A 27,664-nucleotide genomic window follows, 5' to 3' on the forward strand; every position below is an offset into this window, starting at 1 on the left:
TTTGCATATCAGTCTTTGTCCTGCCCAGGGGCAGTCCAGCACCGAAATACAATGGCAATTCCAATCTGAACGAGAGTACCACCACCAACCCCATACACGTGTTTCACCCTTGTTGGGGATCATCAGTGAGGTGAAGCTGATGCCTCTCTAAGCACAGTGAGAGGGAGACCACGTCTGGTTGCCCCCAGGAGACCTAGGGTTACCAATCCCAGGTTCCTTAACAAATAGTTTTACAAAGGTAGCGGGCGCCCCTCTCTCGCAAGAACAGACATGATAACCTGTTCAGTGGTTATTAACCACTTGAGAGTTCGCAGCCACTGCTTTTACTCACTGTGCCTTTCACAGATGGGAAATATCCATTTGCATATCAGTCTTTGTCCTGCCCAGGGGCAGTCCAGCACCGAAATACAATGGCAATTCCAATCTGAACGAGAGTACCACCAGCAACCCCATACACGTGTTTCACCCTTGTTGGGGATCATCAGTGAGGTGAAGCTGATGCCTCTCTAAGCACAGTGAGAGGGAGACCACGTCTGGTTGCCCCCAGGAGACCTAGGGTTACCAATCCCAGGTTCCTTAACAAATAGTTTTACAAAGGTAGCGGGCGCCCCTCTCTCGCAAGAACAGACATGATAACCTGTTCAGTGGTTATTAACCACTTGAGAGTTCGCAGCCACTGCTTTTACTCACTGTGCCTTTCACAGATGGGAAATATCCATTTGCATATCAGTCTTTGTCCTGCCCAGGGGCAGTCCAGCACCGAAATACAATGGCAATTCCAATCTGAACGAGAGTACCACCAGCAACCCCATACACGTGTTTCACCCTTGTTGGGGATCATCAGTGAGGTGAAGCTGATGCCTCTCTAAGCACAGTGAGAGGGAGACCACGTCTGGTTGCCCCCAGGAGACCTAGGCATCAGCTTCACCTCACTGATGATCCCCAACAAGGGTGAAACACGTGTATGGGGTTGCTGGTGGTACTCTCGTTCAGATTGGAATTGCCATTGTATTTCGGTGCTGGACTGCCCCTGGGCAGGACAAAGACTGATATGCAAATGGATATTTCCCATCTGTGAAAGGCACAGTGAGTAAAAGCAGTGGCTGCGAACTCTCAAGTGGTTAATAACCACTGAACAGGTTATCATGTCTGTTCTTGCGAGAGAGGGGCGCCCGCTACCTTTGTAAAACTATTTGTTAAGGAACCTGGGATTGGTAACCCTAGGTCTCCTGGGGGCAACCAGACGTGGTCTCCCTCTCACTGTGCTTAGAGAGGCATCAGCTTCACCTCACTGATGATCCCCAACAAGGGTGAAACACGTGTATGGGGTTGCTGGTGGTACTCTCGTTCAGATTGGAATTGCCATTGTATTTCGGTGCTGGACTGCCCCTGGGCAGGACAAAGACTGATATGCAAATGGATATTTCCCATCTGTGAAAGGCACAGTGAGTAAAAGCAGTGGCTGCGAACTCTCAAGTGGTTAATAACCACTGAACAGGTTATCATGTCTGTTCTTGCGAGAGAGGGGCGCCCGCTACCTTTGTAAAACTATTTGTTAAGGAACCTGGGATTGGTAACCCTAGGTCTCCTGGGGGCAACCAGACGTGGTCTCCCTCTCACTGTGCTTAGAGAGGCATCAGCTTCACCTCACTGATAATCCCCAACAAGGGTGAAACACGTGTATGGGGTTGCTGGTGGTACTCTCGTTCAGATTGGAATTGCCATTGTATTTCGGTGCTGGACTGCCCCTGGGCAGGACAAAGACTGATATGCAAATGGATATTTCCCATCTGTGAAAGGCACAGTGAGTAAAAGCAGTGGCTGCGAACTCTCAAGTGGTTAATAACCACTGAACAGGTTATCATGTCTGTTCTTGCGAGAGAGGGGCGCCCGCTACCTTTGTAAAACATTCGTATATAACACAGGCAGAGCACTCTCAGGGATAGGGGACTCAGTTCAATTCTAGAAGAGGTTGTCGTTATAATTGACGGGCAGAGTAGCTTTGTGCAAAATGGTTATCCTCCCGAGGCTCTATTTCACTAATATCACATATGCAATCAAAAAGGTCTTCTTCAAGATGCTAGACAAACGAGTGGGGGAACTATTGTGAAACTCGGGGAGGAGGAGGTTCTAGCTAGCAATGCTACGATGTTAACATCAAGAGAGGGGTCTCAATCTACCAGATTACGAGCTATATTTTATGGCAGCCCAGCTACAGGCGGTGTTCATGTAGACAGATCCTCGGGACGAGCTCCAGAAGGGGCTGTTGGGGAATCTACCAACTCATCGAAGTGGAGTGGAATTACTGTGGGGAGCAGTCGGGGGGAAGGGGATTACAAATATTTTCCAGGTGGTGCAGAAGATCTGGAAGAAACTTTTGAGAAGTAAGCTGGTATTGGGACACTCTAGTGCAAACCTACCGTGGAGCACCGATCAGCTGCTCTGGTTGGCCGTACGGAGGATGGGGTTCTCGGGGTTGATGGAGAAGGGGTGTGCCTCGATAGGGGCCTTATTTGAAGGCGGTAAGGTGATGCCATTCGAGGAATGGAGGCAACGATATGGGATTCCCAGAGGGAAGTTCCTAACCTATGGGACACTGGTTAAACGCCTAGCAAAACTGTGGGTGGACATCCCGGAGGAACCAGCTCCAAATCCATTAATGCAAGTGCTGCTTGCACAAGGAGAAAGTAGAGCTAAGGTTTCTCGTATTTATGAATCAATAGGGGAACTATTCCGTAGGGAGGATCTAGCAGTTAAGCTCAAATGGGAAAGAGAATCAGGGGAACAGATCTCAGAAGCAGATTGGGAGAGGATCTGGGAGCAGATCCAGAAGACCTCGAGAAATGCTAGATTTCAATTGATACAATTCAATGTCCTACATAGGGTATATGTAACACCAGTGAAACTACATGCGATGAACAACACCCTGAGTGCAGACTGTCTGCGATATGGGACTGGGCAGGCAGGGATTTGGCACATGTTGTGGGGATGCTTCGTGATCATGGAAAGCAGTAGTAGCAAGAATCAATGGGCTACTGGGTTCCAGTTTTGAGTGTGCCCCAAGGGTGTGTTTATGGGGATTATTACCAAGTGGGAAGCGCCACAAAACACTGAGACAGCTGGCACCGTTTAAGCTGGTACTGGCCAAAAGGATAGTGACCATAGCATGAAAGAAGCCCCAGGGGCCATCCGTGAGGCAGTGGATGGAGGATATCCGCAGGTGCTGATGTTGGAAGACGGGGTGGAAGTGGATTGTAATCAGCTGTTAAATGAGCCGTACTCCTCAGTAGACTTGAATCCCCCGCGAAGATGGGAGGGGATGTTTACTGAAGAGGGGAAATGGTTGATGGGAGGGAGAAGGGAGACACGGGGGTAGTCAGATGGGATGCATGTGAAGGTGAAGGAAACTGGATATGAAATCCGCGAAGTTGTGCCACGTTAGGCCTGTGTACCTCTGAACTCACGGCAATGCCATGTGACTGTCAACTTCGAATTATGACTCTTCCTGGAGCTTCTCCTTGTAATTATATGCAGGTTGCCCGGCTTGGAGAAGGGGACGGAAATGATAAGGACGAATTGCTGCCTATGCTATATGTTGTAATTGTTCAGATCCATGCTGTGCCAACTTGCTTCATGTTATAAAAAATGTTTTAATAGTTTTAATTAAACAAATTACAAAAAAGAAAAGAGATGGGGTCACCAAACAATTAACATCATGTAGCTTTATTCAACAAGAAGTTATCTCAGGCGGAAGGTAATTACACTATTACGAATCAAGGGCTTTTGGCCATTAAGTCGGCTTTTGACGAGTGGCATGATTTTTTGATGGGTGCAAGACACACAGTGATGGTTTTAATGGATCATCAAAATCTATTTTCCAGCTAAGACACTTACACCCCGACAATTGAGATGGTCTCAATTTTTTCGGATCATGACTTTGTAGTTACTTACAAACATGGGATGTTGAATGGGGATGCTGATTCCTTGTCCTGTCAATTTCCTGGAAGTATTCAGGAAAGTAAACCTAGTCCTCACCCTTTGATTGTGGAAGAACGTTTCATCCTAGGAAGTGTTCCTAAGCAGGGAGAGTTGTTACATGAAGTTCGAAAAAGAATGTCTAACAAGGAGATGAAGAGTTGGGCTTGTCAGGACCCTGTTCATTGTATTAAAGATGGTCTTCCATATATGGATTCTAAACTGTTTTTATCTTCAGAAGAATGCAAAAAGAGTTCTGAAAGATGGTCATGAATCTGTTTTGGCTGGTCACCCTAGCTTTTAAAAAATCTTGGAACTTGATTGCAGGAATTTTTGGTGGAGCTTTATGAGGACAGACTTTTATTAATTTTGTGTAGAGTTGAAAAATCTGTGCTCAATCTGAGCACAGCAGACAAAGCCCTGGGGTTATCGGAACCTTTTCCCATACCACCATATACATGGCACACTATATCCATAGATTGTGTTGTGGATCTTCCACAAGTTCAGGGTTGTTCTGCAGTGTTGGTGGTGATGGAGGGACATGTTATTCCCATGAAGGGGGAGGTTAAGGCAGGTTCATTGGCTCAAAGATTTTTGGAGGGCGTGGTTTGTTTACATGGATTGCAGAGTCAAATTGTTTCTGGTAGAGGATCTCAGTTTTAATCCTGGTTCTGGAGAGCTTTTTGCCTAGATGTACGGTTGCCTTCAGGGTATCACCCAGAAACTAACGGTAGAACGAGTAAATCAAGAACTAGAAAAATAACTCGGGTGTTATTTACAGACTGGCAATAGTCGGGTGGATTTCATTTGGATAGCTGAATTCCCTTACTCCAATTTAGTAAAAGATTTGACAAACCTGTCTCCATTCCATTGTAAACTATTGTAAATTTGTAAACAGAAAACGCAGACCGGACCCAGATTATGTTACAGGAGATAGGGTTTGGTTATCTACTAGGTTTCTGTGATTGAAAGGGAGAAACAAGTTCAGCCCTCGGTTCCTTGAACCTTTTGCAATTGAGGAAGTGATAAATCTGGTGGCTATCCATTTAAAATGACCTCAAAGTATGGAGGGTCACCCAACCTTTCACTTCAGTTTACTTAAACCTTTTTTGAAAGGGAGCAGGTTAGGGAAAACCCTGCCTCCACTTTTAACTGAAGATGGTTCAAGAGAATTTGAAGTAAGAGCAATTTTAGATGCAAGAAAGGTGAAGGGAAAACTGCAGTATCTCATTTATTGGGAGGGATATGGTCCTTTGGAGCGATCATGGGAATCTGCTGATCTGATGTTCATGCCCCGAGGTTAGTGGTTAAGTTTCACAGGAAATGTCCTTGTAAACCAGGACCTGGGACAGGGCTTCAGAGAGGGGGTACTGTCAGGTCCTGCTGCAATTTAGGTATATTTTACAGGGTTTCGCATAAGGCGGGAGGATGCTTTAGACACTAAAAGACAATGAAGGGTCTATACCGGTATGTGTTTTATGAATACTAGTTTGAGAAAATAAATTAAATAAAAGGTAGACGCTAACTAATACCTATCAGGAAAAACAGGGTGGTGGGGGCGCTGTTGCGCACATCAAGCATGGCTGCCTGAAAGGAGAGCTCCGGCTCGAACGAAACTCCTGGTTAAATATTTCCTGCCAACGCCGCTCTACACACTGAAGAAACGAAGATTCCTGTGCCAGAGGGTCTCCTGCACAAACCCTGAAAAAACCAGGCGAGTTCGTGGCTGGATCGCTGTGCTACCCTACCCGAAAGGCGAAGCGGCTGTGAGGAGGCGGCGTAGCCGCCCTGCGGCTCCGCAGGATATCTGCTGTGGGCCAGAGGCGTGACGGGGAAGACCCGGCCACAGTGGGGGAGGGGCACAGCAGTGAACGCTGTATCGCGGAGCCCTGGAAGAGGCGGTGTGCTACGGCACCCTCAGTCTGGTGCACGGAAACACTGCTGGAGGAGGACACGAGAAACCAAGGCAGATCATGCTGTAAGGGGCTGAAGCGGACATTGGATCAAGCCGCCAGCTGAGCTGTGCATAGCTCTGGCTGGCGCGTAACACGGGAGGCTGTGTCCGCTGCCGGGAGACCAGGCATTGCTCCCCCACTGAGGCACTCCTACGGAAACCCCCAGGAAATGAGCGGAGATACGCGGAAGGGCACACTCCGGCTCTGCAAAACAAGTAAGTGGGGTGGGGTGTGTGAAAGCCCCCCCCTTGCTGCTGTAATAAAGACCAAGGCAGGATTGGTATCCAACAGGGAGTGAGACACGGAGGTAGTCCCTTATGGTGTGTCTTGGGCAGGGGCTAAAACAACGTTCGGACAATCATAAGGCCCAGGGAGCGCAATAGAGGACACGTGGTGAGGGAGCATCGGGAGTGCCCTGAGTGACTATTGTGGACCCGCGCAGGCACTGATAGTAGGACGCTGAGGGCTGTACCCCCCGGCATGTGGTGAGACACTGATACTTGGTCCATGATAACCCCTGCGGTGGCGCGGAGTGGTCACTGATACCCTAAGAACACTCAGTAACATAAGGTCTGGACTAAAACCCCATTCGCCCCTGGAGTGGGCCAGGTTGGCGCCCCGCTAAGAACTATAGTGAAACACCCATCCTGATCAGACAGTGGGGGCCGGCCTGGCGGCAATCTCCGTTCTAATAGCAGGAACAAGAGCAAGAGTGCAGACACCCGGTGCAAGCAGGGTATGAGGTGGATATAGAGCCTCCACACTATCCGGTCCCTTCCCGTGGAACAATACGAGGCGGATCATAACACGTGGGAGAACACAGTCCATTCTAAGGCCATACACTAACCAACATGGGCCGCAGCGAGAGGAAGGGTACAGGAGGGAAAAAGACCGGCCCAATGGACTCCTTCGCCAGCTCCCAACCATGCAGGGTGGCTGACGGGATGCAACAAACACCCGACAGGCAGGGAGAAGACCCCTTAGAGCGCATGGCAACACTGGTCCAGGACGGGTTTATGGCAGTTAATGTCAAATTGGATGACATAGTGGCAACGATCGGATCCCTGAAAGCTAGAGTGGAGAAGGAGAGCTCGCGTATTACGGAAACAGAGAATAGAATCAGCGCAAACGAAGCCACAATCTCGCAACATGGCCGCGACATAGCCCAACTCCAAACAGAACTTCATAAAATAAAACTCAAAGTATGTGTGAAGATTTAGAATCGAGATCTCGCAGGAATAACATCCGGATTGTCGGAGTTGCGGAAACCTTTGGTAAGGGCGACATGGAGCGACAAGTGGAACACCTTTTGAAGGATATCCTGGGGGCTGAATCTTTCTCTGGACATTTTCTTGTGGAGTGGGCTCACCGCACTCTGGCTCCTCCGCCGAAACCCAGGGCACCGCCTCACACCATAATAGCACGTATCCTTAATTACAGAGACAGGGATGCCGTCCTCAGACTCTCCAGAGAGAAAGGTACTCTACATTTCGAGCACAACAGAATTCATATATACCCGGATTTCTCTGCTGGGCTACAGGCGCAAAGACGATCCTACGAACCAGTGAAAAAACAACTGCGGATGCCCAATGTACCCAATGCCCTCGTCTTCCCAGTGAAGATCAGAATCCAACATAGTGGTAGAGCCCACTTTTTTTAAAACGCCACGGAAGCCATGACATATGTGGAGGCTTCTATCCCTTTGCCTCCCAGGGACAGGGCAAATGATCAAAACACCGGAATCCAGCCAGGAGCGGACAGATGTGACGCAGCAGACTGACTGGAGTACACCATCTGATCCCTGCCACAGGAAGACAGGAACACTTGCAGAGAGCGGCCTGGAAACAGGTTTATTGTAGCTTCGAGCCATGAGCCCCCGGAAAGGAGGCCGGATGGCTGCAGCAGGCACCCTCAGGAAAGTTCCAACAGTTTTGGGGAATGCCCACCGGGAAGGTCCCGAGTGCTATTGGGAAACATCGTCATGTTGGGGGAGATGATGCGGGTGAGGGGTCAATTTGCTACATGAGACTTCATTATGTTGAGTTGTATGGGATTCAAGTTGGGGGAGGTGGTTCGGGAACCCAGTTGGAAGGGTTCTGCAAGTTAAAATTGGTGGTTGCGTCGCTGTACATGACATGCTTCCTAAGAATAACTGGAACAAGAAAAACATTATTAACACACAGTCATGGCACATACCGGAGCGATGAATCAGTGGCTGAAGTTGAAACTTCTTACATGGAACGTCCGAGGATTGAACAATCGAACTAAGTCAAGCAAGGTGGGAGCCTATGTCACTAGGCATCATCCTCAGGTGATCATGCTGCAAGAAACTCATGCACTCCAAAAGGTCAACATAGACTTTTTGAAGAACTGGGGGCAACATAGATACTACACAGACTACTCCACACAGGCAAGGGGTGTTCTCATTCTTATACACCCCTCTGTAGGCTTTCGATTTGGTAAGAGCAAAGTGGACACTCAAGGACGCTATGTCATAGTATGGGGTAGCGTTGCGGGGAGGGAGATGGTGTTAGTAAATACCTATGGTCCGAATTTAGACGACCCTGAGTTATACATAGACGTGGTACATGAAATAGGATACACGGGGTGCGAACAGATCCTGTGGGGTGGGGATTTCAACACAATCCTGGATATCACACTAGACCGTTCCAATACCAAGCATGGAGCTCCCTCCAAGACGGCAGTGATGTTACAACAAATCCTATCACAGTTGACAATGGTCGAGACATGGAGGTCGCTACATCCACATAAGAGACAATACACATTTTACTCATCGATGCATGACACTGAGTCCAGAATAGATTACTGGTTGGCCTCCACAACCCTCATGCACCAGATCGATAACTGTGAGATACTCCCCCGCACCCTATCAGACCACTCCCCTGTCACAATGGAAATGACATTAGGAAACATAAAACCCCCAACTAGGAGATGGAGGATGCCACCAGACATTCTCAAGGACCCAGCGGTAGCCGACGCACTGCATATAGAGGTGGAGCACTTCTTCGACACCAACAGGGGCCCAGTGGATAGAAATTACACCCTTTGGGAGGCCTTCAAGGTATGGGTGAGAGGAATACCGATCTCCAAGTCCACGGGTATGTTGAAGGCAGTCAGGGTAGAGCTGGCGGAGATGGAAAAACGCCTGGGAAACCTGGAAGCGTGATACATGGATACACATGATAATAAAACCCTCTCAGACATCAACTGTAGCCTATCGGAATTCAATAAACTAGCGAATAGGGAACTGCTTTATATGTCAACCCCGCATAGACCACGCAGATATGGAGAGGGGAATAGAGCAGGCCGTTCCTTAGCGAACCTACTAAAAGCCGAGAGACAGAACACGCCGATCTCCAGCATACTAACAGGGGATGGTACAGTGGCCACTAGTGAAGAGGGGATAAATAGGGAATTTACCCGGTTTTACTCAGACCTTTATTCCAATCATGATTCGAAATAAGCAGAGGATGTGGAAAAATACCTCGACAATATCACTCTCCCAATGCTGCCCATAGAATACAAGCTCGCACTAGACCAACCCTTGACCGCTGAGGAGGTTGCAGAGGCAATCAAGTCATTAGCTAGCGGCAAAGCACTGGGCTCGGACGGACTAGGAGTAGAGTTGTATAAGGAACTAAACAAGGAACTGACCCCGGTGCTGCTGTCGGTGTGGGAGGAAGCTATAGAACTGGGTACCCTGCCACCATCAATGAGAGAGGCCATAATAACAGTGTTAATGAAACCTAGGCGACCACCCAACGAGATGTCCTCCTACCTACCCTTGTCCTTAATAAACTGCGACGCCAAAATCTTTGCTAAGATCCTGGCCACAAGATTCCTACCATATATGTCCACATTAGTACATCCAGATCAGTGTGGCTTTATTCCCACTAGATCAACGGCCCTCAATCTAAGGAGATTGTTTGGAATCATGGCCCAGATAAAACCTGAAGCCCAGACGGTAGCTGTATCACTCGACGCTGAAAAAGCGTTTGATTCGGTATCATGGTTGTACTTGGTTAAAGTGCTTGAGAAATTTGGGATTGGCCCATACTTTCTGAAATACGTCGGTCTGTTGTACTCTGACCCCGGAGCCAGAGTGCTGACTAACCGCACGCTGTCGGACTGGTTTGGGTTGGGTCGGGGCACGCGACTGGGATGCCCATTTTTCCCCATACTATTCGCCCTCACAATAGAACCAGTCGCTGCAGCAATCAGGGAACATCAGGGACAGAGGGGCATAACGATGGCGGTCTAACCCAATTAATATCCTTATACGCGGATGACACATTGCTGTATATCCGGGAACCAGATATACATATGGGTCCGGCGATCGAAACCATACACGAGTTTGCCGAATACTCAGGCTATAAAACCAACAGATCTAAATCTGAGATATTTCCCCTGACCCCCGCCACGCGATGCCCGAATAACACACATGGCCTGCAGTGGTCCCCCACTAAAATAAGATATTTGGGAATCATCGTGTCCGGAGAAAAAGCCTCCCTTCATGCTGACAATCATGAAAACCTATTGAGTAGTATATCCACCAAACTTCGCCTATGGACAAAACTCCCTGTCTCACTTATTGGTCGAGTGGCCATACTGAAAATGGTAATTCTACCGAAACTACTATATATATTTACTAACATACCGGTGTGGCCGGGTGCACAGTTTTTCACAGCCCTCCGATCTTTAGCGGTAGAGTTTGTGTGGGGCGGGGGAGCGGCCAAAATGAAGTGGGAAAAAATGGTGGAGCCATACAACAAAGGGGGCATAGGAGCCCCAGACTCTGAGCTATACTACCTGGAGGCGCAGGTCTGGTTTGTTAGATACTGGTATGATGAACTGAACACTTCACCTCACGTTGGTATTGAAAAACACGCAGCACGCCCAACCGACCTACGCTCCATAATTTTTAAAGTTAAGCATAAGGATGATTGCCCATTCGACCCAGTCAGCAAAACAGTACATGCATGGTCTAGACTCTTTCGTAGGGTTCAATTAGAGACTCCTTATTACTCGGGAGTACCCTTCTGGAACTTCTTATTACCCTGATGTCCGGATAACCTGGGACCCAGAGGGGGAATTCAAAATTAAAGATATCTACCCCAATGGCAAATTCATAACATTAGAGGAATTTAAGGTTGGGATGGGGAGGGATCAGCTGAAAATACTACAATATCATAGGATGCGAATGGCCTTTAAAGCCAGATGGCCTCTATTCCCTGACGAGCCCCCCCCCCAACACCCATGCCTCGCGGCTCTGTCCACCCAGGCGGGAGTTAGTGTCTCTGGGCTCTACGCAGTCGTACAGGCAAACATACCAACAACAAACAAGATTAAAGTCCATTGGGAAGCTGATCTGGAAACCACCATATCGGACAAGGCGTGGGAAAGATATTGTGATCGAACCAAAAGGGTCTCCATTAATGCAGGCCTCCGCCTGATCCAATTTAAGGTATTAAATAAGTTACACTACACACCCGAGAAGATAGCTAAATTTACACGAGACAGACCTGACAGCTGCCAGAAATGCGGGAGCGAACATGCCGACTCATTCCATATGAACTGAAGCTGCCCACCCATACACAGGTTCTGGAGAGAAGTAGCGTCCATCCTAGTAGAAATTACACAAGTCCCAGCAGACCTAACGCCCCAAAAATACCTATTTGGGGACATTGGAAAGATTTCAGAAGTGACCAGATGACTATTTAATGTTGCGTGCATAGTGGCTAAAAAATGTATATTACAGCAATGGAAGAGTACACACGCGCCACGCATCAATCACTTTCTCAAAGAACTGTCATATGTCAATGAATGTGAGGAACAGTATGCAATATCACTCCCGAGGTCATGCAAGCCTAAAGACATCTGGGCTCTGTTCAGGTTATACTTGTGCGAATTGGGGTCGGCTGGTAGCAGCCCCGGCTGGACCTGGAAATGAACTGGCTGTGTAGACTTTATATGTTTTACTGTGTTTCGATACTTGATAACCATATTATTGAACTGTATGGAATGTTATGTTGATGAAGCGACGTGTACCACCATCAAACAATAAATAAAGTTTAAAAAAAAAAACAGGGTGGCTCTGGACTGTTGTGCTAGCCTAAGTAGTCAAGTCATGATTTGAATAATCATATGTGTCATCAGCAAGATAAAAGTTTTTAATTTTTTATGTATGCATTTTTCTGTACAATCAAACACTTCAGCCCTTCAGTCAACATAGTCAACATGTGTTTCGACAGTTTGTCTTTGTCAAGGCTGATCAATGGACATTGAGCATATACACACAATGTGTGTATAGGCTCTATGTCCATTAGAAACTTTTATCTTGAGGTTGAGCGTAGAGCCTCTTGGCTCTGGCTGTGCAGCAAGCACCATTGCATGTTAGGACATCAAGCGCACCGATAGTCAGATCTACTCACCCAACTTGAATCTAATTCCTATCAGGCATTGCAGATTGTCCCAAGCCAAGATGGTGGAGGGGCAGCTTGCAGTTGATTGGTTGGTAAGGAATAACGGAAGAGCAGCCAACATTCTAAACTGTCATTCATCATAGATTACAGGTTGTTTGGTCCTGTTTTAGTTCCCTCATTTAGATTTTAGGCCTGAATCCTCCATCTCCCAGAAGTTCATGAAATAATAAATGAAGATACAGGTTTTGGAGAAAACTTTGTGGGACAGCAGAAGAGTAACAATGGGGCGCACTGCTCTGATTTATGAAACAGAACACATTTATTGAACTCAAGGATAGTCGTTACAAGATCTAAGCCAAACTTTATTCTTTGTAAATGGAAACTAATGACGCTTAAAAGGAAACTGTAAATAAGTACTGATCCAAGTTCTTCGCTCGTTATATTTGTTCTTTGCTGGGGCTTGAGGTATTAATGCTACGCATCAGTGGAGCTCCCTGGGTCCTGAAAGTCTATCACAGCAGAGACTAGCATAACCGTCTTGGTGGGACTGCATGAATGTTATTTTTTCCTAAAGTGTAATAGATTTAAAATTGCACGAGTGAGCCCCTTCAGATAACCGAAGACTGCGTCTCAAAACATGTAAGTGCAGGTCTGAAGAGGCCGGTTCGACGTGGCGTCAGAGCTCCGCCCAGGTGTTGGCAGTTCGGAGGCATGTCCTGTTTCACTGTGTTGCGAATATCTAGAGGAGGGCAGAGCCTGTCTCGCCGAGCTGTGAACATCACAGGAAAGACACAAGAGTTGAGTTCTGACAGAAGGCTACGTTGTGTAAAGAGGAACTCTGAATCAATGTGGATTTAGCATATGAGCTCATAAGTAAAGAAAAGTATGGGAGACCAAACTCCTGGAGGATTTCTTTACACCTACACCTAAAGTGGTTGTTTTGTGAACAAAGTAACATGTATTTAGTTTAAAATATGGACAGTTGGTTTGTAGAATAAAGCAACTTCATTACGTTTTTAAAACTTTGTTTTTATTTTTTAATTTAAAAAAAAGAATACCATTTGCTGAAGAAGTCAGGAAAGTGAATTTTAAAACTCAACCCAAAATAGCATAAACTCTCATACGGAATAAGCTAAAACATTGTGTTATCCTCTTAGCCAACAACATAGGATTACAGGTAACAGCAAGAAGGTCTAGAAATATGTAATTTCAAGAGTATATCACAGTGTATGGTATTACATGTAGTCTCTTCTTACCATTTTCTACAGATCTCCATATCCCCACAAAGATAGGAAATATGTTGTTTGTTATTTTTTCCACTTTCCCTTTCCACCTGGGGTGTTTCGGGTTCAGCTTTGAAAACATGGTCAGCTGTAGACGAGATGCCCAAGTCGGTCTGTGGGGTTCGGCAGCTCTTGCGGATCCAGGCAAGACAGAACCTGATAAGAAGGGACAGGCAGGCTTAGTGTAGACATGGAGAGCTCTGTACAGTTGAGGGAGGGTTCCACCATCTTGTTTCTCTCTGCCTTAACCTATCCCCTCCACTTCCTCTAGCACACCACACTTTGGGTGTGATGTCAGACAGGCCAAGTCCACTTAAAAAAAAAACAGGGATTAGACCCCTAAAGCAGACTAGTTTGCTTCTATCACCAGTGGACCTTTACCTTTAAACGAGGGGTCTCACACCACTTCTTTGAATCATCTTTTGGACTTCAACCTTTGAAAAGATTCAGTTTGGACCCTGCTGGGAGAGCAGTCCTTTCCAGAGTCCTTCAGTTATGAGGCGAAGGCAGGTGTTTCAAGGCAGAGGCAAGCTCTATCCCCATGGACCATTAGGGGTGAACCTGCTGCTCTAACAAGACCTGCCACAGCGGTACCCAGGACCTCATTGTGTTTAAGGACCCCTGGAGTTGTGCGCCAGCCTCCCCCATGTTTGGGAGCCCAAGAATAAGGATCTGTATTGTCCTCTAGTCCCTGGAGTGGGACTCACACCAACATGAGAAGTGACCTGCTGCTGGAGCACGACCTGAGAGTAGCAGATGAGTTCCAACACAGGGCTGGGAAAATTCAAGGTCCCCCAGCAGAGACAAAGAAGAGCAGAACTTTCCAGTACACAGGCAAAGGAAGGCTTATGTTTCCGGTACAGGAAACCAGGACTCAGAATCCTCCTTTCAGGCACTCAAGGGTGGGGAGTACCATGTAAGGTCCCAGAAATCAAATCCTGCAGTAGTAGCTTGTTCCACAAGACCCTCCCTAAGTACCCGCAAGGACTAACATATTTACAGTTACACCCTGGCTCTCAAGAAGTGAAAGGGGAGTGGAGAAAATAATAAAAGAACAATTCTGCCAGCTTCCGATCCTCCTCCTACCTTCTGGCCGCTCTGGCTGGAAACTACAAAAGGGCATAGGATAGGATTAATACTTGGACTGGATATGCCTACTAACTCAGTTATTACAGCCTGAACTTCCTACCATACCTGTTCTAGCCTCTGCTTCAGCTAGGAGACATTATTTTGGGAAGACTTACTGATTTAAGGTTTTAAGCTGATGAACTATGTACACATAATTACAACATTTTTGTATTATTATTATGGTGTTTATTGAGTGCGGACCTAGCTTCGAAAAGCAACTGAGTGCTGTACAGAGGTATACAACAATACAGATACACAACGGAGTGCTTTACAGAGGTGTACAACATTACAGATGCATAATGGAGCTCTTTTCACAGATGACAACAGAACAGATATAAAGTGGGGGTAGTATACAGCGGGGCACAGAGGAAGGGATACAGCTGTACAGGTTGATGGAGAGGAGAGGGGCAGGCATCGTCTAGCAAGTCAGGACATGGTGGTGACCAGGTCGGTGTAATCTCTGATTAAGGCAGTGTTGGGCTTGGGAAGTCGGTAGATGAGATAGAAGGAGACTGTGTCCGTTGGGAAGAGCTGGAAGTCCCAGGAGAGAACTTTGATGGGGCCAATGTTGTCGCCGTCAAGTCTAGTGCAGGGCCACAAGGTCTTGTGGGTGACTGGAGGCCCCAGCCTGTCTTGTTCGACTGGTCTCTGCGTTGGATGCTGTAGCTGTAGGGGACAAGGACATCTAGGATGTGGGTGGAGGTGGGTGTCGGCAAGGTCTCAGAGATGATGATGGCATCAAGGGTGTCTGTAGTGATGAGGTCGGCAATGTCTGCTGCAGGAATGTTAGCTGAGCAAACGTTGGCAAGCATCAACTTCCGTGTTGTTGACAGTGAGGGGGTGCTGATGGGCTTGAGGCTGATGTAGGTGTGGTTGCTGCATTGCAGAGTCCATGCTTTAGAGGAGGGGCGACGTTGTTGATGTTGGCATTGCCCGGCAATGGTGGGGATAGCCTCTGTGGACGGAGGCATATAATACATGTCTGCACATGCTTAACTGTTGTCTGAGCAGTGCTAGGGCCTTGGTCCTCCCGGTCAGAACAGGTCAAAACAGGAATTGCCCTTTTCTTCATCTGCCCTTCAGTTCGGATGCCCGGGTGAGAGACACCCTTAATCTAAGAGTTAAGAGCAGAAAGGAAGACTCAGGGCTATGAAGATGTGTGTGGGGCTTAGGCCACGTGACCTAGATTCACTTGCACCTGCTCACCAACTGCAAAGGAAAAGAGGCGGGAGGGCTGCTTAAGTAGAGACAAAGGGCAGCAAAACAGGAAAGCACCAACAGATTAGCAGTGATTGACAGGTGAGCAGGGCTTAGGCCACATGACCTAGATCCACAACATTTCCTTGTCATCATGAAACATAACACCCTGTTATCTATTTTTCATAGGTATGATCAGGTCTTAAAAACTGTTCAGAATATGGGCGTGACTCTGTGGTTCAACGTTACAGGGCAACTCCTTTTATTCAAAGATTCCTGGAAATTGTCTTTGAGCTTTACTTTAACTGGGAGCTGCTTAACTGTCTGCATTTGCCTCTCAGGCAAAATACGCATGCAACCTTTAATGATTCCAGAGCACACTGTGCATCTTTTTGGAATATTACTTTGTCTGCGCTCCTCCTGAACTGCCATGGAAGTTCATATAACAACACTGTGTCATGCGGAACGAGGTCCTTACCTTTAACTGTCTCAGATTGCGCGCTTCGATTCAGGACCGAGACAAACGTTTGTTGCGAAGCTGCGGGTATCGATACCCAGCAATTAGCTATAGCATTTCCTCTAACTTCCATTTCACTGGTTAAAGAAGTGTTTCCAAACATATGAATTAACAATTACATTCACGTGTATCTGCTAGATACGCAGTTCTAGTGCTCCCATTGAAATCCCTTTCTGTCTTTTAAAGTCTTGGTGTCAACACTGAAACAAGTAATACATACTCCCACCAGTTCTCTCCAGCATCTCCCTCATAGTAAGAAAATTGTCTTCTTCTTCTTACCCTAAACTGTCTGGCCTTCCTCAGCCACTACCCAAAACCAGAACCTGCTCTCTCAAAATCTTAGGATGAATGGCAGTTAGGAATTCTCTACATTCCACATTCATCTGTTCGAGACCTCTTAAGCCAACCACTGCCTGCCACCACTGCCTGCCTGCCACCTCCTTCACCATCTTGGAAAATAATTCCCTGATTCTCCAGAAGGCTACTGTTAAGGAAAATACTGCTTATGAAGTCATACATCATTCATCACTCCACACTCAATCTCTAAATTCCCATTTTCCCACCTCACACCTCACGCTCTGCTCTTCTACGTTCTCTTTAGTCCCAGAGATCTGACAGCACCCACACAATACAAGAGAGCTTAAGGTCACTAATAAGTTACATATTGGCTAATGGACCCAAGCACTTTTAAGGGAAAATTTCATTTTTGGGAATTCTATTGATCCTTTTTAGGAACCCCTTGACCTTTTACTTTTTCTCTTCTTATTTGTCTGGATCTCTGACCTATATGTATGGCCAGATGCTCCCCCTGCAACCCTTTTTGACTCTCTTAGAGTATATGGACCCATAGTTGCCCATAAGTCTTTTGGGAATGGAGTAATTTCTAAGCCTTTCATTTGGTGCCTAGGGCGAATAGTTTACTCTCCATAAATTTTATGGAGTAGGGTGGTGGCAGCAGCGGTCCCTAGGGTGAATAGATTACTCTACATTTGTTTTATGGAGTAGGCTGGTGGCAACTGTAATTTAGTTTTGGCTTCACCCAGGGTACAAACCAATTAACTGAATTAGTAGTCCAGTTTATCATTTGGTCCCTTAATCAACATAGAGAATATTTCAGAATGGTGTGCTCACTGTCCTCCCTCCCTCCGAAGGATACTGTGCCTTCACAGTCTATTTGTGATTCCCTGGCTTTGTTCTTTGTAGAAAAGATTGCAAATATTCAGAGCAAGATCTGTTCCTCGGGTTGCAGACAGTTCAGCCACTCCGTGCAGTTTCTATTCCTAAGCCACTCCATTTGTGGTCTTCCTTTCCTGTTTTTTCATCACAGGATATCATTACAGCCACTACTAAGCTCAGATCAGCCTCTCCAACGGATCCTATTCCTCTTCCTGTGTTGAAGGAAGCTATGTTTCTTATTGCCCTTCAGATTACTCAGACGGTTAATCTTTCACTCAGTGCTGGCTACATCCCTGCCAGTCTGAAGCATGCATTAGTCATTCCACTTCTGAAGAAACCGTCTTTGGATTCTTCTGTTCTGGCCAACTTCCGCCCTATCTCTCTACTGCCCTTCCAGATAAAGCCCTTTGAATCCTTAGTCTCAGCTCTTTCTTGGAGGGTTCATCCTTTTTTGACCTGTCTCAATCTGGATTGCAACAAGGTCACAGCACTGAGGGAGTGCTTGTCTCAGTAGTTGATGATCTTGTGCAGCTTCAGGACCTGGGCGGCGTGGGAGCTCTCATTTTACTTGATCTCTCAGCAGCATTTGTTACTATCAATCACATGGTCCTGCTTCAGTGCCTCACTGGGGCAGGCCTCTCTGGTGCTGTTTTCTCCTGGTGTGGTTCATTTCTCTCTGGCCGGTTTAAGTCACTTTCTCTTCCTCGTTTTCGCTCTGCTCCACTTACTTGCAGTGTTCCCCAAGGGTCCGCCATCTTGCTGATCTTTTTTAATATTTACATTCAGTCTTTAACCAAGCTCATATCCTCCCATGGCTTCCTGTACTACTCCTAGGCTGATGATACCCAAATCATCATGCAACTGGACCTCTCTTCTGATGAGACTGCGTCCAGACTCAGGACTTGTTTGGCTTTGGTGGGAGAATGGATGAGCAGAAACTGGCTCAAGCTGAATGGTGACAAGACCGAGGTGTTTGTGTTGGGTCCTCCATCTGCTGCCGCTCTCTTGAGTCCTATGTTCTGGCCTCCCACTCCTGTTTTGGTTGTGAAGGATCTAAGAGTTAAAATCTCTACCACCTTGCCAGCTGAAAATCATGTATGTCACTGCTGTGTGCCAGAAAGGCCACTTTCAGCTTAAAGTCCTGTATAAGGTCCTTCCCTTTATTTATATACAATTCAGGGCTCCAGTACTTGCCTCTCTCGTCCTGTCTGCTTTGGAGTATTGCAATGCTTTGTTTTTGGGGTAGCCTGCCTACCTCATTCATCGGCTCCAGGTTCTGCAGAATTCTGCAGAAAGGGTGGCCCTTTCAGCACCTTGTTACTCTCATACTACCCCAATTCTCTGCCACCTACATTGGCTTGCTGTGGTCAAATGGATATCATTAAGTCCCTCTGCTTGGTCCACCATGCCTACTACTAGATTGGTGCGGAATACCTACAGTTGAAATGTTGCCACTACGTTCCTGCTCGAGCCCTGCGCTCACCGTATACCTGTTTAGTTGTGATCCCGCACACCAAGTTTGCGCGTATTGGTGGTCAAGCTTTTTCCATTATCGCTGCCAAAATGTGGAACTCACTCCCTCTGTCGCTTCGTATTACTAGGGACCATTTGTCCTTTAGGAGCTCTCTGAAAACCCATTTGTTTTAATGTTGTTCAGTTCTGGTAGCTCTCCTTCCAAGTGCTGTTTTTAGCACCAAGATGCCTTTGGGAAATCAATGGTATGGTTAAAGTCTTACCATCAGCCATTTTGTTTTAGGGGCTTTCTATGTTCTCGGGAACCATAAGGAGGCAGGCCTAATATAGCTGTTCTGCACATGTGGACTCTTTATAGGCTGAGCCATGCACACTCTGTTGTGGGTTGAACTGGGCTAGACCAGTTCCTGGCTTTGGACTGACCAGTTCACATTCTATCGGTGTGGTCTAGGGGTGATTGCTGGTTTTAGAGGCCAAACAGATTGACTGGCTGCCTACTCTTTGTTTTTAACCCCTTAGTAAGATTGAGGAACTGGATTAGTCCAGTCCCTGTGTGTGCCCCTGTGTGTGTGGATATATCTAGAGGAGAGCCTACATTCAGTTCTGGATTTTCTTGGAAGGTATCTTACTTACCTGCTGGAGGAACTCCAACATTTCTGAGCTGTTTTTGTATTTTAAGGACCAGATGTGGCCATAATGGCTGTCCCCTTTTTCTTTCCTTGGACAGTCTTTGTGCTGTTTTTCCCCAACTTCCCATATTACTGCCTTGGTTGGCTTGCCTAGATATTGGAAGCTGCCATCACCGGTAACGGTATTGAGTCCCCAATGCACCACCTCATCTGCTCCTCTGGACTATCCTGGATCACCCCCGCCATATTCTTCGTAGGACCATCTTCTGTTGGCGGGCTGCCTTCCTTCTTTTGTTGAGCTGAGGGAACCTGCTTGGTCGGATTCTCCCCCCTCTCTAGAGTCATCCTCACTGTTGCTTTTGCAAATGGCTTGAGGTTGCCATGTGTTGGAAAGGTGATCTTTTCCGTGGTCTGTGTCATCGTTTGGCCAGGGTTCAAGTTCTTGGTTGGTCGGTTCCTATAAACCACACCTGATAAACCGATTGTTTGGGGCTTCCTGAAATTACATTTGTAAACCATCACTGTAAGTACCTTGGTTACTTTCACCTAGCACCATAGGTTGTTTTACAATACTTACCATCAGGAGTGCCCGTCGTCGAGGCTTTTCGCAGGCCAGCCTTAACTGCATTTTCCCGCAGACTTCCACTGGGGCTGATTCCAGCTGCTGCTGTCATGAACCGTCGCCTACGTCCTTTCTGGACTTCGTGGTCCCTGACACACAGGGGATTAAATGCAGTAATCCTTCCAACATGGCCACCGGACACGGAATGCTGTTTGCCAGTCCTTGCGCTCCACGCTCTGCGTTCTACTAAACAGACACGCCCCCGCGGCTCTGCGGGTCTCAACGCTACCGCTTGCTGTAGTTGGACATGTGTTACCGGAGTTCGCTCGGGGCTTTCATCTGCATCCTGTTTCCCGGTTCCTTGAATCCCCTTTCGTTCCTTCCTTGCCTCAAAACTTACCTTCGAACTTCCTGGATTTTCGCCTGCGCTCGGGTCACGGCGTTCTGTGTCTCCGAGCTCGGACATTGCTCCTTCCTGGTCTCCGTCCTGGACATCTGAATGTATCCTGGAGTTGGATTGTCATCTTCACGCTGGAATACGAAGACCAGCGCACAGGTCTATACAAATCCCGGACCGTGCGAAAGAAGAGACCAAAGACGGTCTTATGCAAACAACAAAAACAGGTGAGAAGGGAAGAGACTTGTGACAGCTGCTGCATCTCCTCTCTGGGCTGCTGGTTCTCAAACCTGCTTCTGGAGCTCTGCTTCAGAGTCTCCTCTGGGGTCTCCTGGGGTTGTTTGCCACCAAATCGACAGAACTGGGATTAAGCTTCTCCATACTTGCATGGTGAAATTGAACTCACCTAAAACTTTTCCAATGTGACTTTAGGGGTATGTACCTACCCCTGGTCATTTTGCCTGCATCAATCCTAAATCCAGGGAGTTTTAGGCTAAACAGTAGAATGTTACGTTATACCTGTGATTTTAAAAAGTCTTGTAATTCACTTCTGCTCATTTTAATGCCTAATTACATTATGCCTCATTACAACTGTGCTGCACCGTTATTAATGGTGCTGGTGCTTCCACGGTCCCCATTCCTCATGGGACTCGAATGGGGATTAACAATTTACTGGCGCCTGACTTCCCAAAATGCCGAGTTCGTAATCCCTGGTGTTTTTTCCGGCAAGCCAGGCACCGGTAAATATTGCAAGCCCGGCGGCAAGCCGCCGGTAGCACCGGCAGTGTTACTGCACGCCCATTGTAACTGAAACTGTATCTACTCTTCGCAAGAAGTATAATGTCCTGGTGCTCTCAGCCTAAATGTATCTTGTCTGTTGGTGACATCTGGCTGTGTCTTTAAATTTTACCCCCACTGTGGGTAGCTTAAAGCTGGTTCCCCTCCCTTACCCACCCCTTGTATCATCTGCGTGTAATGGGTCCATCATCAGGTAGTGGACCTACATTATAGTATAGGAGCGGGTTGTGTCATAGATAAAGTGAATGCTGACGAAGTGATGGCATACATCCGTACAATGGTCTCCTCCCCACTTTATTTTATCTATAAAGCGCTTTGAAGCACTTCACTTGTGTATAAGCGCTCTACAAATAAACAATTACAATTACAATTTACTGCGCCAAAACTCCATCTTCAACACTTATCTCTTCAGCGTTCACTACGTCAGACATTTACTTCTTCATGCCTTTCCTTCTTACCTTTACTTCGTCTGCATTTTCAAATTGTCATGGTGGTAATGGATATGGTAAGGTTATGGTTGGGGTCAAGGAGGAGATAGGGGGTAGAATACGGGTTAGAAAAGAAGGGGGGCTACAGGGTGTCAACGTGAATGTTAGAAGAAGTGAAAGACTGAAGAACTAAAGGTATGACGAGGTAAATGTGACGAAGGGAATGTATGGCGAAGTGAATGCTGAGGTAAAGGCATACATCCATGTGCAATTTAATACAGCTCTATAGTATATCATGTTCATTATACTAGTGTGGTGTAGTTTCTTTGGTCCAGTGTGTGGACTAACTACACTGCTGGGTAAGCCTACTTCCCCTGCCTAGAGTGAAGCCCGAGTGCCCTGCCATGCTACCTACAGTAGAGCGGTTTGGCATCCCTTTATTGACTGAGTGCACTGCTCCACCTTAAAGTTAGTGGTGCTACTGTCCTCACCAGAGGGTTGTAAACAACACCTTAAGAATAGCTATGGGTCCCTTTAGAGCAGGGATAGGAAAGTTCGTGTTTCTTCCGGCTGCAGAGAGACATAATGCCCTTAGCAGATGTACAAGTGGACAGAAGATCTCCAGGCTCGGGAGGGGGCAGTGCCCCACCCCTAGAACAGATAAAGGATGGCTTAGAGTTCCCCTGGTAGAGCAGGGCTCAGGGTCCCTAAACAGGCAAAGTGTAGCATTGGGTCTCCCTCAAAATTAAAGGGTGGCCAGGAGCCATCAGAATCGGTACAGAGGTACAGAATGTTCTGAAAAGTCCCATACTCCTTATTGTCGATGCCTTCGAGGGAATTGTGCTCACAGTGACCTATACCACCCACAGGTGACTTGGATCTCAGCACGAAGATCAGAAGTCGGGTCCGTGACCTCTCAGCACAGGCCCTCAAGAGGCCGAGCAGAATGCAGCCAAACGCGCCTAGCTCGATCAAACCTACGCATCCAGGTATGTGCTCTTTTCATACTATGTTTCATAATGGACTGTTCTGAAGGGGGTTCACTCTCCAGCCTGTGATGCCTTTGCACTCATTTCTAATATCCATGAAAGCGAGGGTCATCAACTCTAAGGGTTGGCTTATGCTTGATTGTTGGCGCAGTGAGTGGGTGAGCGCTGGCTGTTTATTGTAGCACCCACTCAGAAAACAAACTTGTCTGAAGATTTAAAGTTGGTGTATTTCACTCTAAGGACAAATTAGCATAACACAGATAAGCAACATTGAAACAACTTTCTTTCTCTCCAGGCCTGTGTCTCACCTGGATCTCAGTCGTGGGATGTTCACCTTTCTCGCTCATTGTCAGACACTCAACTGCATTCTTCACAGTTTCTATATCACAACTCTAACTCGCTACATTTCTTAGTCACCTCCTTCGAGACCCTCATTCTCCTAAAATATTTTCTTCATTTTCCTCCCACCTCTATGAGTCTATTTCCCATTTAGCTTCACCAAGTTCCTGATTGTCCCACTCCCCGCCCTCTTTATTTTCTGTATTTCAACTCTCGCCTGACTTCTATTCCCTAATTTCCTGCCCTGTGTTTCCTTGTCATCCCATTACTCACTTTGCACCCCTACTTTTCTTTCATACCATGTATTCCACCTGTGTTCCCTCTGCTGTACGTATTTCTTTCCCATGACCTCTGGACCTCTTTCTTCTTTTAATCCATTGTCCCGAGGTCTGTAAAAGGATTGGGGCCCATAGGCCGGTGCCTACTTGGCCTAATGGATAATATGGCATACATTCCTGGTGCCAATCCTGCGAGTCACTCAAAGGGTGCTGCTATCTTGAATGTGGTCCTGATACTGAAATATATATTAAGGAAAATGCTCAGTCCAATCTGTCTGGACTACAGGTTATTGCTCAAGTGTGCTAAATGCTGCCAGAAAAAATGTACATAAGAATGTACAAAAGAACTAAAAACCCCCACTGAACTTCGGCCTACATTCCTATACACCAAAAAATAAAATAATATGAACTTGCATCTATGCTATTAGAAACCAATAACTCTAAGGGCCTCATTACGAGGTTGGAGGTAAAGGGTTACCGGCACCGGTAAGGGTGCTGGTGCCGGAAACCCCTTACCTCCGTATTCCAAGGTCCCTTAGCGGGAGCCGCTAAGGGACCAGGGAGCTAATAACGGGTCCGCTATTAGCGGGCCCGTTATTAGCTCCATCCCCATTCCCATTGAGCCCTCCAAGGTTGGAATGACCTGGTAAGTCCCTATTTCGAGAACCCGGACCCGGAATGTGGTAAGGGGGTAGCCATGGTGCTAAGAGCACCATGGCTACCTCCTACCTCGTAATGAGGCCCTAAGACTCAAGTTCCTCAAGCATCCTGATATTACTTTGGGCCTCATTACACGGTAGGCGGTAAGGGTTTACCGGTACCAGTATTTTACCGGTACCGGTAAATCCTTACCGCCTTACTACGAGGTCCCTTTGCGGGTTGGAGAATTTAACGCCTGCTTTTTGCAGGCGTTAAAAACCCACCAGCAAAGGGACCAGGGAGCTAATTACGGTACCGCAATTTGCGGTGCCGTAATTAGCACCTTCCTCATTTCCATTATGCCCTATGGGGCAAAAATGGGAATGGGGAAGGGCAATGGGGGAAGGGGGAATTACCGCCCCACCAACCTTGGAATAGGGCGGTAATTCCCCTTTCCACCAAGGCGGTGCCGGTATTTTACCGCCATGGACCAAGGTGCTAATAGCATCTTGGTCCACTGCCGTCCGTGTAATGAGGCCCTTTGACTTCAGGTCCTTGTCCCTTGCCACGTTTAGAAGGTTGCCACTGACGAAACTGTAGCTTTGGGGGCAAGCACCTTTTGAAGTGGTTCCCAAGATTATTCCTCTGGACTATATCCCTTCCAATCAATCATGTATTGCAACATGCATGCCCTGCGTAATCTGGAATAGAGAACTAAATTGCATAGCCATCCAACCCTATTCCATATCTGGCTATGGAACATTATAAATCCTGGTCTCTGGGCTACTGTCTTAAGCATACTCATATGGAGCGCTAAATATATCAAACTCAACCTCACTGATGCTGGATTTAGGACTTTTTCCACTACAAAAGGTCCTGCAGAATTAAGATTTCATTTATTACTCTCCTTAAGGCGTAGCTGTTTAGTGGTAAAAACAAACCCTATCACCCACAATACATGACCCACAACACACTTAGGAGACTCTAAATGCTTCTTATTTGTAAACGTCCTGCATTTGCTCTCACTTTGCAGCAAATCTGCTGTTGCTCTTTGTAGGGTCTCCCTCATTAACTGCAAGTGGTTTTCCGTACCCAGGTTTGTAGATGTCTCTGGGCCTCATTCCAAGGTTGGAGTAAAGGGAAAAACGATGCCGTTAAAGGATTACCGGCATCGCTTACCGCTACGGGCCATTCCAACCAGTCAGACCGCTATTTACTGCACCGTAATCTACGATGCTGTAAATACCGGTCTTGGGTCGCGCACGCGCCCCACCATGCCGAAATTAGCGGCATGGCGTAAACCGGAGCTGATCACAAGTATGGAGCACACGTAAATAACGGCCTCATTAAGGCCGTAAAGTATCTTACAGGCATGGAGTACACACAGGCATCTCAGAGAAGGAGTAAAGAACCCTGAGCAGTGGTCCACAGAGCCACAGGTGCACACAATCAGCACAGGTGGAGGCAATGGAGTGTGCCACAGCACAAAAGGATCACACCCACACACCACACCCCCTCCCACACCAAGAAAAGACCAATAGTGGTAGCAGCACATGAGGCCATTATTTACGTGTGCTACATACTTGCCCTGCCAGCAATGTCACAACCACTAGAACTACACCAAAAACACCAGGCCTCCCAACTGAGGAGACACAGGGCAAGAAGGAGGGGGAGACAGGCCCAGCATGCAGCACCAGTGCAGCCTCCGCCACCACCCCAGCAGCCCCCATTCCCACGCAGCAGGTCCTGTTCCTCAAGGAAACCCCTGAGCAGACACACACCCCCTACCCGCTAGAATGTGACAGCCTCACCACCATAATTTGGTGGCGGAATTACTAGATAAGTGAGCAGCATACAAATACACGCCGCTCTCCCGGCACAATTGAAGGTGGTACCTGTGCCCCACACCCATGCCACAGCCACCTATCAGCACACAGTTGGACCCATGCATGGCATGTCACAACTGTCCAGTACACGGACGCAGAACGAAGTGCTAGAGCACCTCCTCAGGCACACAAGGGGCTACAAATCCCTAACAAGGACTACCCAGGAGATATACGACACAAAAGTTGGCCCCCATGCATTGGCAGGCATGCCAAATGACATGGGTGCCCCTGACAGCACCCACGTGGATTAGGTTGACCTGCATGGCATGCATGTGGCGGATCACAACCGCAAGCAATACCATTCCCCCAACGTGCAGACGGAAAGCAAGACAAACAAGAACAGTTCTCCTACATGACAGTCCAGACACTTACCTAAATTGGCTGGCTACACATGCAGGTGTTGGCGGCTGTCCCTTGACACCATGGTACCGGACCCCTGTCAGAAACCCACAGACCAAGCCAGGGAGCCCTATTATAATGGCCATACCCGTGCATACGTGGAGATGAAGCAGCCACCTGGCTTGCATAAGGCACATATGAGTTGCCGAAGCTGGACTGGTGGGGGACCCATCTACTGCAATGTGGTGTCCAAGACCCCCATGTCATGTGTACAGCTCAACAAATTGTGCATCCCTTGGAATGTGGCTCTGTCCCCTGACATGGGACTGCTAGTACCAGATGAAGATTGAGTGAAGGAGGAGGAGGAAGGGGCAAGACAGCATCATGGAGGCGGTGCATGGGAGGGACATGTCGTGTGGCTAACAACGTTTGGACATAATCACCAAAACTCAAGACAGCAGAGGCCAGCATTATATGAGCACACAGGGCCCTGGGTGTTTGTATACTTGTAGACCATGCACTGTCAGACGTCATGATACACATGCTGAATGATGAATGTCCACACAGGTTAAACTTTGCAACTCCAAAGGTGTATTTAAATTTTGAATGGATGATCCCTCCATCCCTCCACCCGCCCAACCACCTCCCCCCAACTCCACAACAAACCCTCCCCCCGTCCCCCTCTCCCCCAACTCCACAACAAACCCTCCCCCCTCCCACTCCTCCCCAACTCCACAACAAACCCTCCCCCCCAACTCCACAACAAACCCTCACCCCCTCCCCCCTCTCCCCCAACTCCACAACAAACCCTCACCACCCTCCCACCTCCCCCCAACTCCACAACAAACCCTCACCCCCCTCCTCACTCCCCCCCAACTCCACAACAGTACTAATGCATGCTCCCGGGGCCCGGCGGAGGCATGTCCCGGCGCCTCATTGAACGCAGAGTGCGTCGCGGAGGACTTGCCGGTGTGTCACGAGTGGATGTGGTCGTGTCCTCCTGCTGATGCTGTGGATTTGAATGTGCAGCCTCAAGGGCATCAGCTATGCGTCCTAGGACGTCACACAACCTGTTAGTGCTCTCAGTGACTGCCTGACGCGTTTCCCGGAGTTCATTTAGCCATTCCACCCTGGCCTGGCGGTTGTCCTCCATGAACACAGTGATGAGATCAGTCAGCTGAGTTGCACAACGTGTATCAAATGATGGGTGTTCATCACTGGAGTGACTTGGCC

The 27,664-nt window shown here is 47.6% G+C and overlaps 1 protein-coding gene across 1 annotated transcript in view; it reads left to right on the plus strand.

Moving 5' to 3' along the window:
• The window catches only part of LOC138582004 (sperm-associated antigen 4 protein-like), a 381,361-nt gene that overhangs the window by 99,680 nt on the left and 254,017 nt on the right, over nucleotides 1-27,664 (plus strand). The window contains exon 3 of the mRNA XM_069652897.1: nucleotides 22,831-22,950. Coding sequence (XP_069508998.1) covers nucleotides 22,831-22,950 — 120 coding nt within the window. The remainder of the gene's footprint in view (nucleotides 1-22,830; nucleotides 22,951-27,664) is intronic.

Source organism: Ambystoma mexicanum, chromosome 3q (genome assembly GCF_040938575.1).
Source record: "Ambystoma mexicanum isolate Mex_15411 chromosome 3q, UKY_AmexF1_1, whole genome shotgun sequence".
NCBI lineage: Eukaryota > Metazoa > Chordata > Amphibia > Caudata > Ambystomatidae > Ambystoma > Ambystoma mexicanum.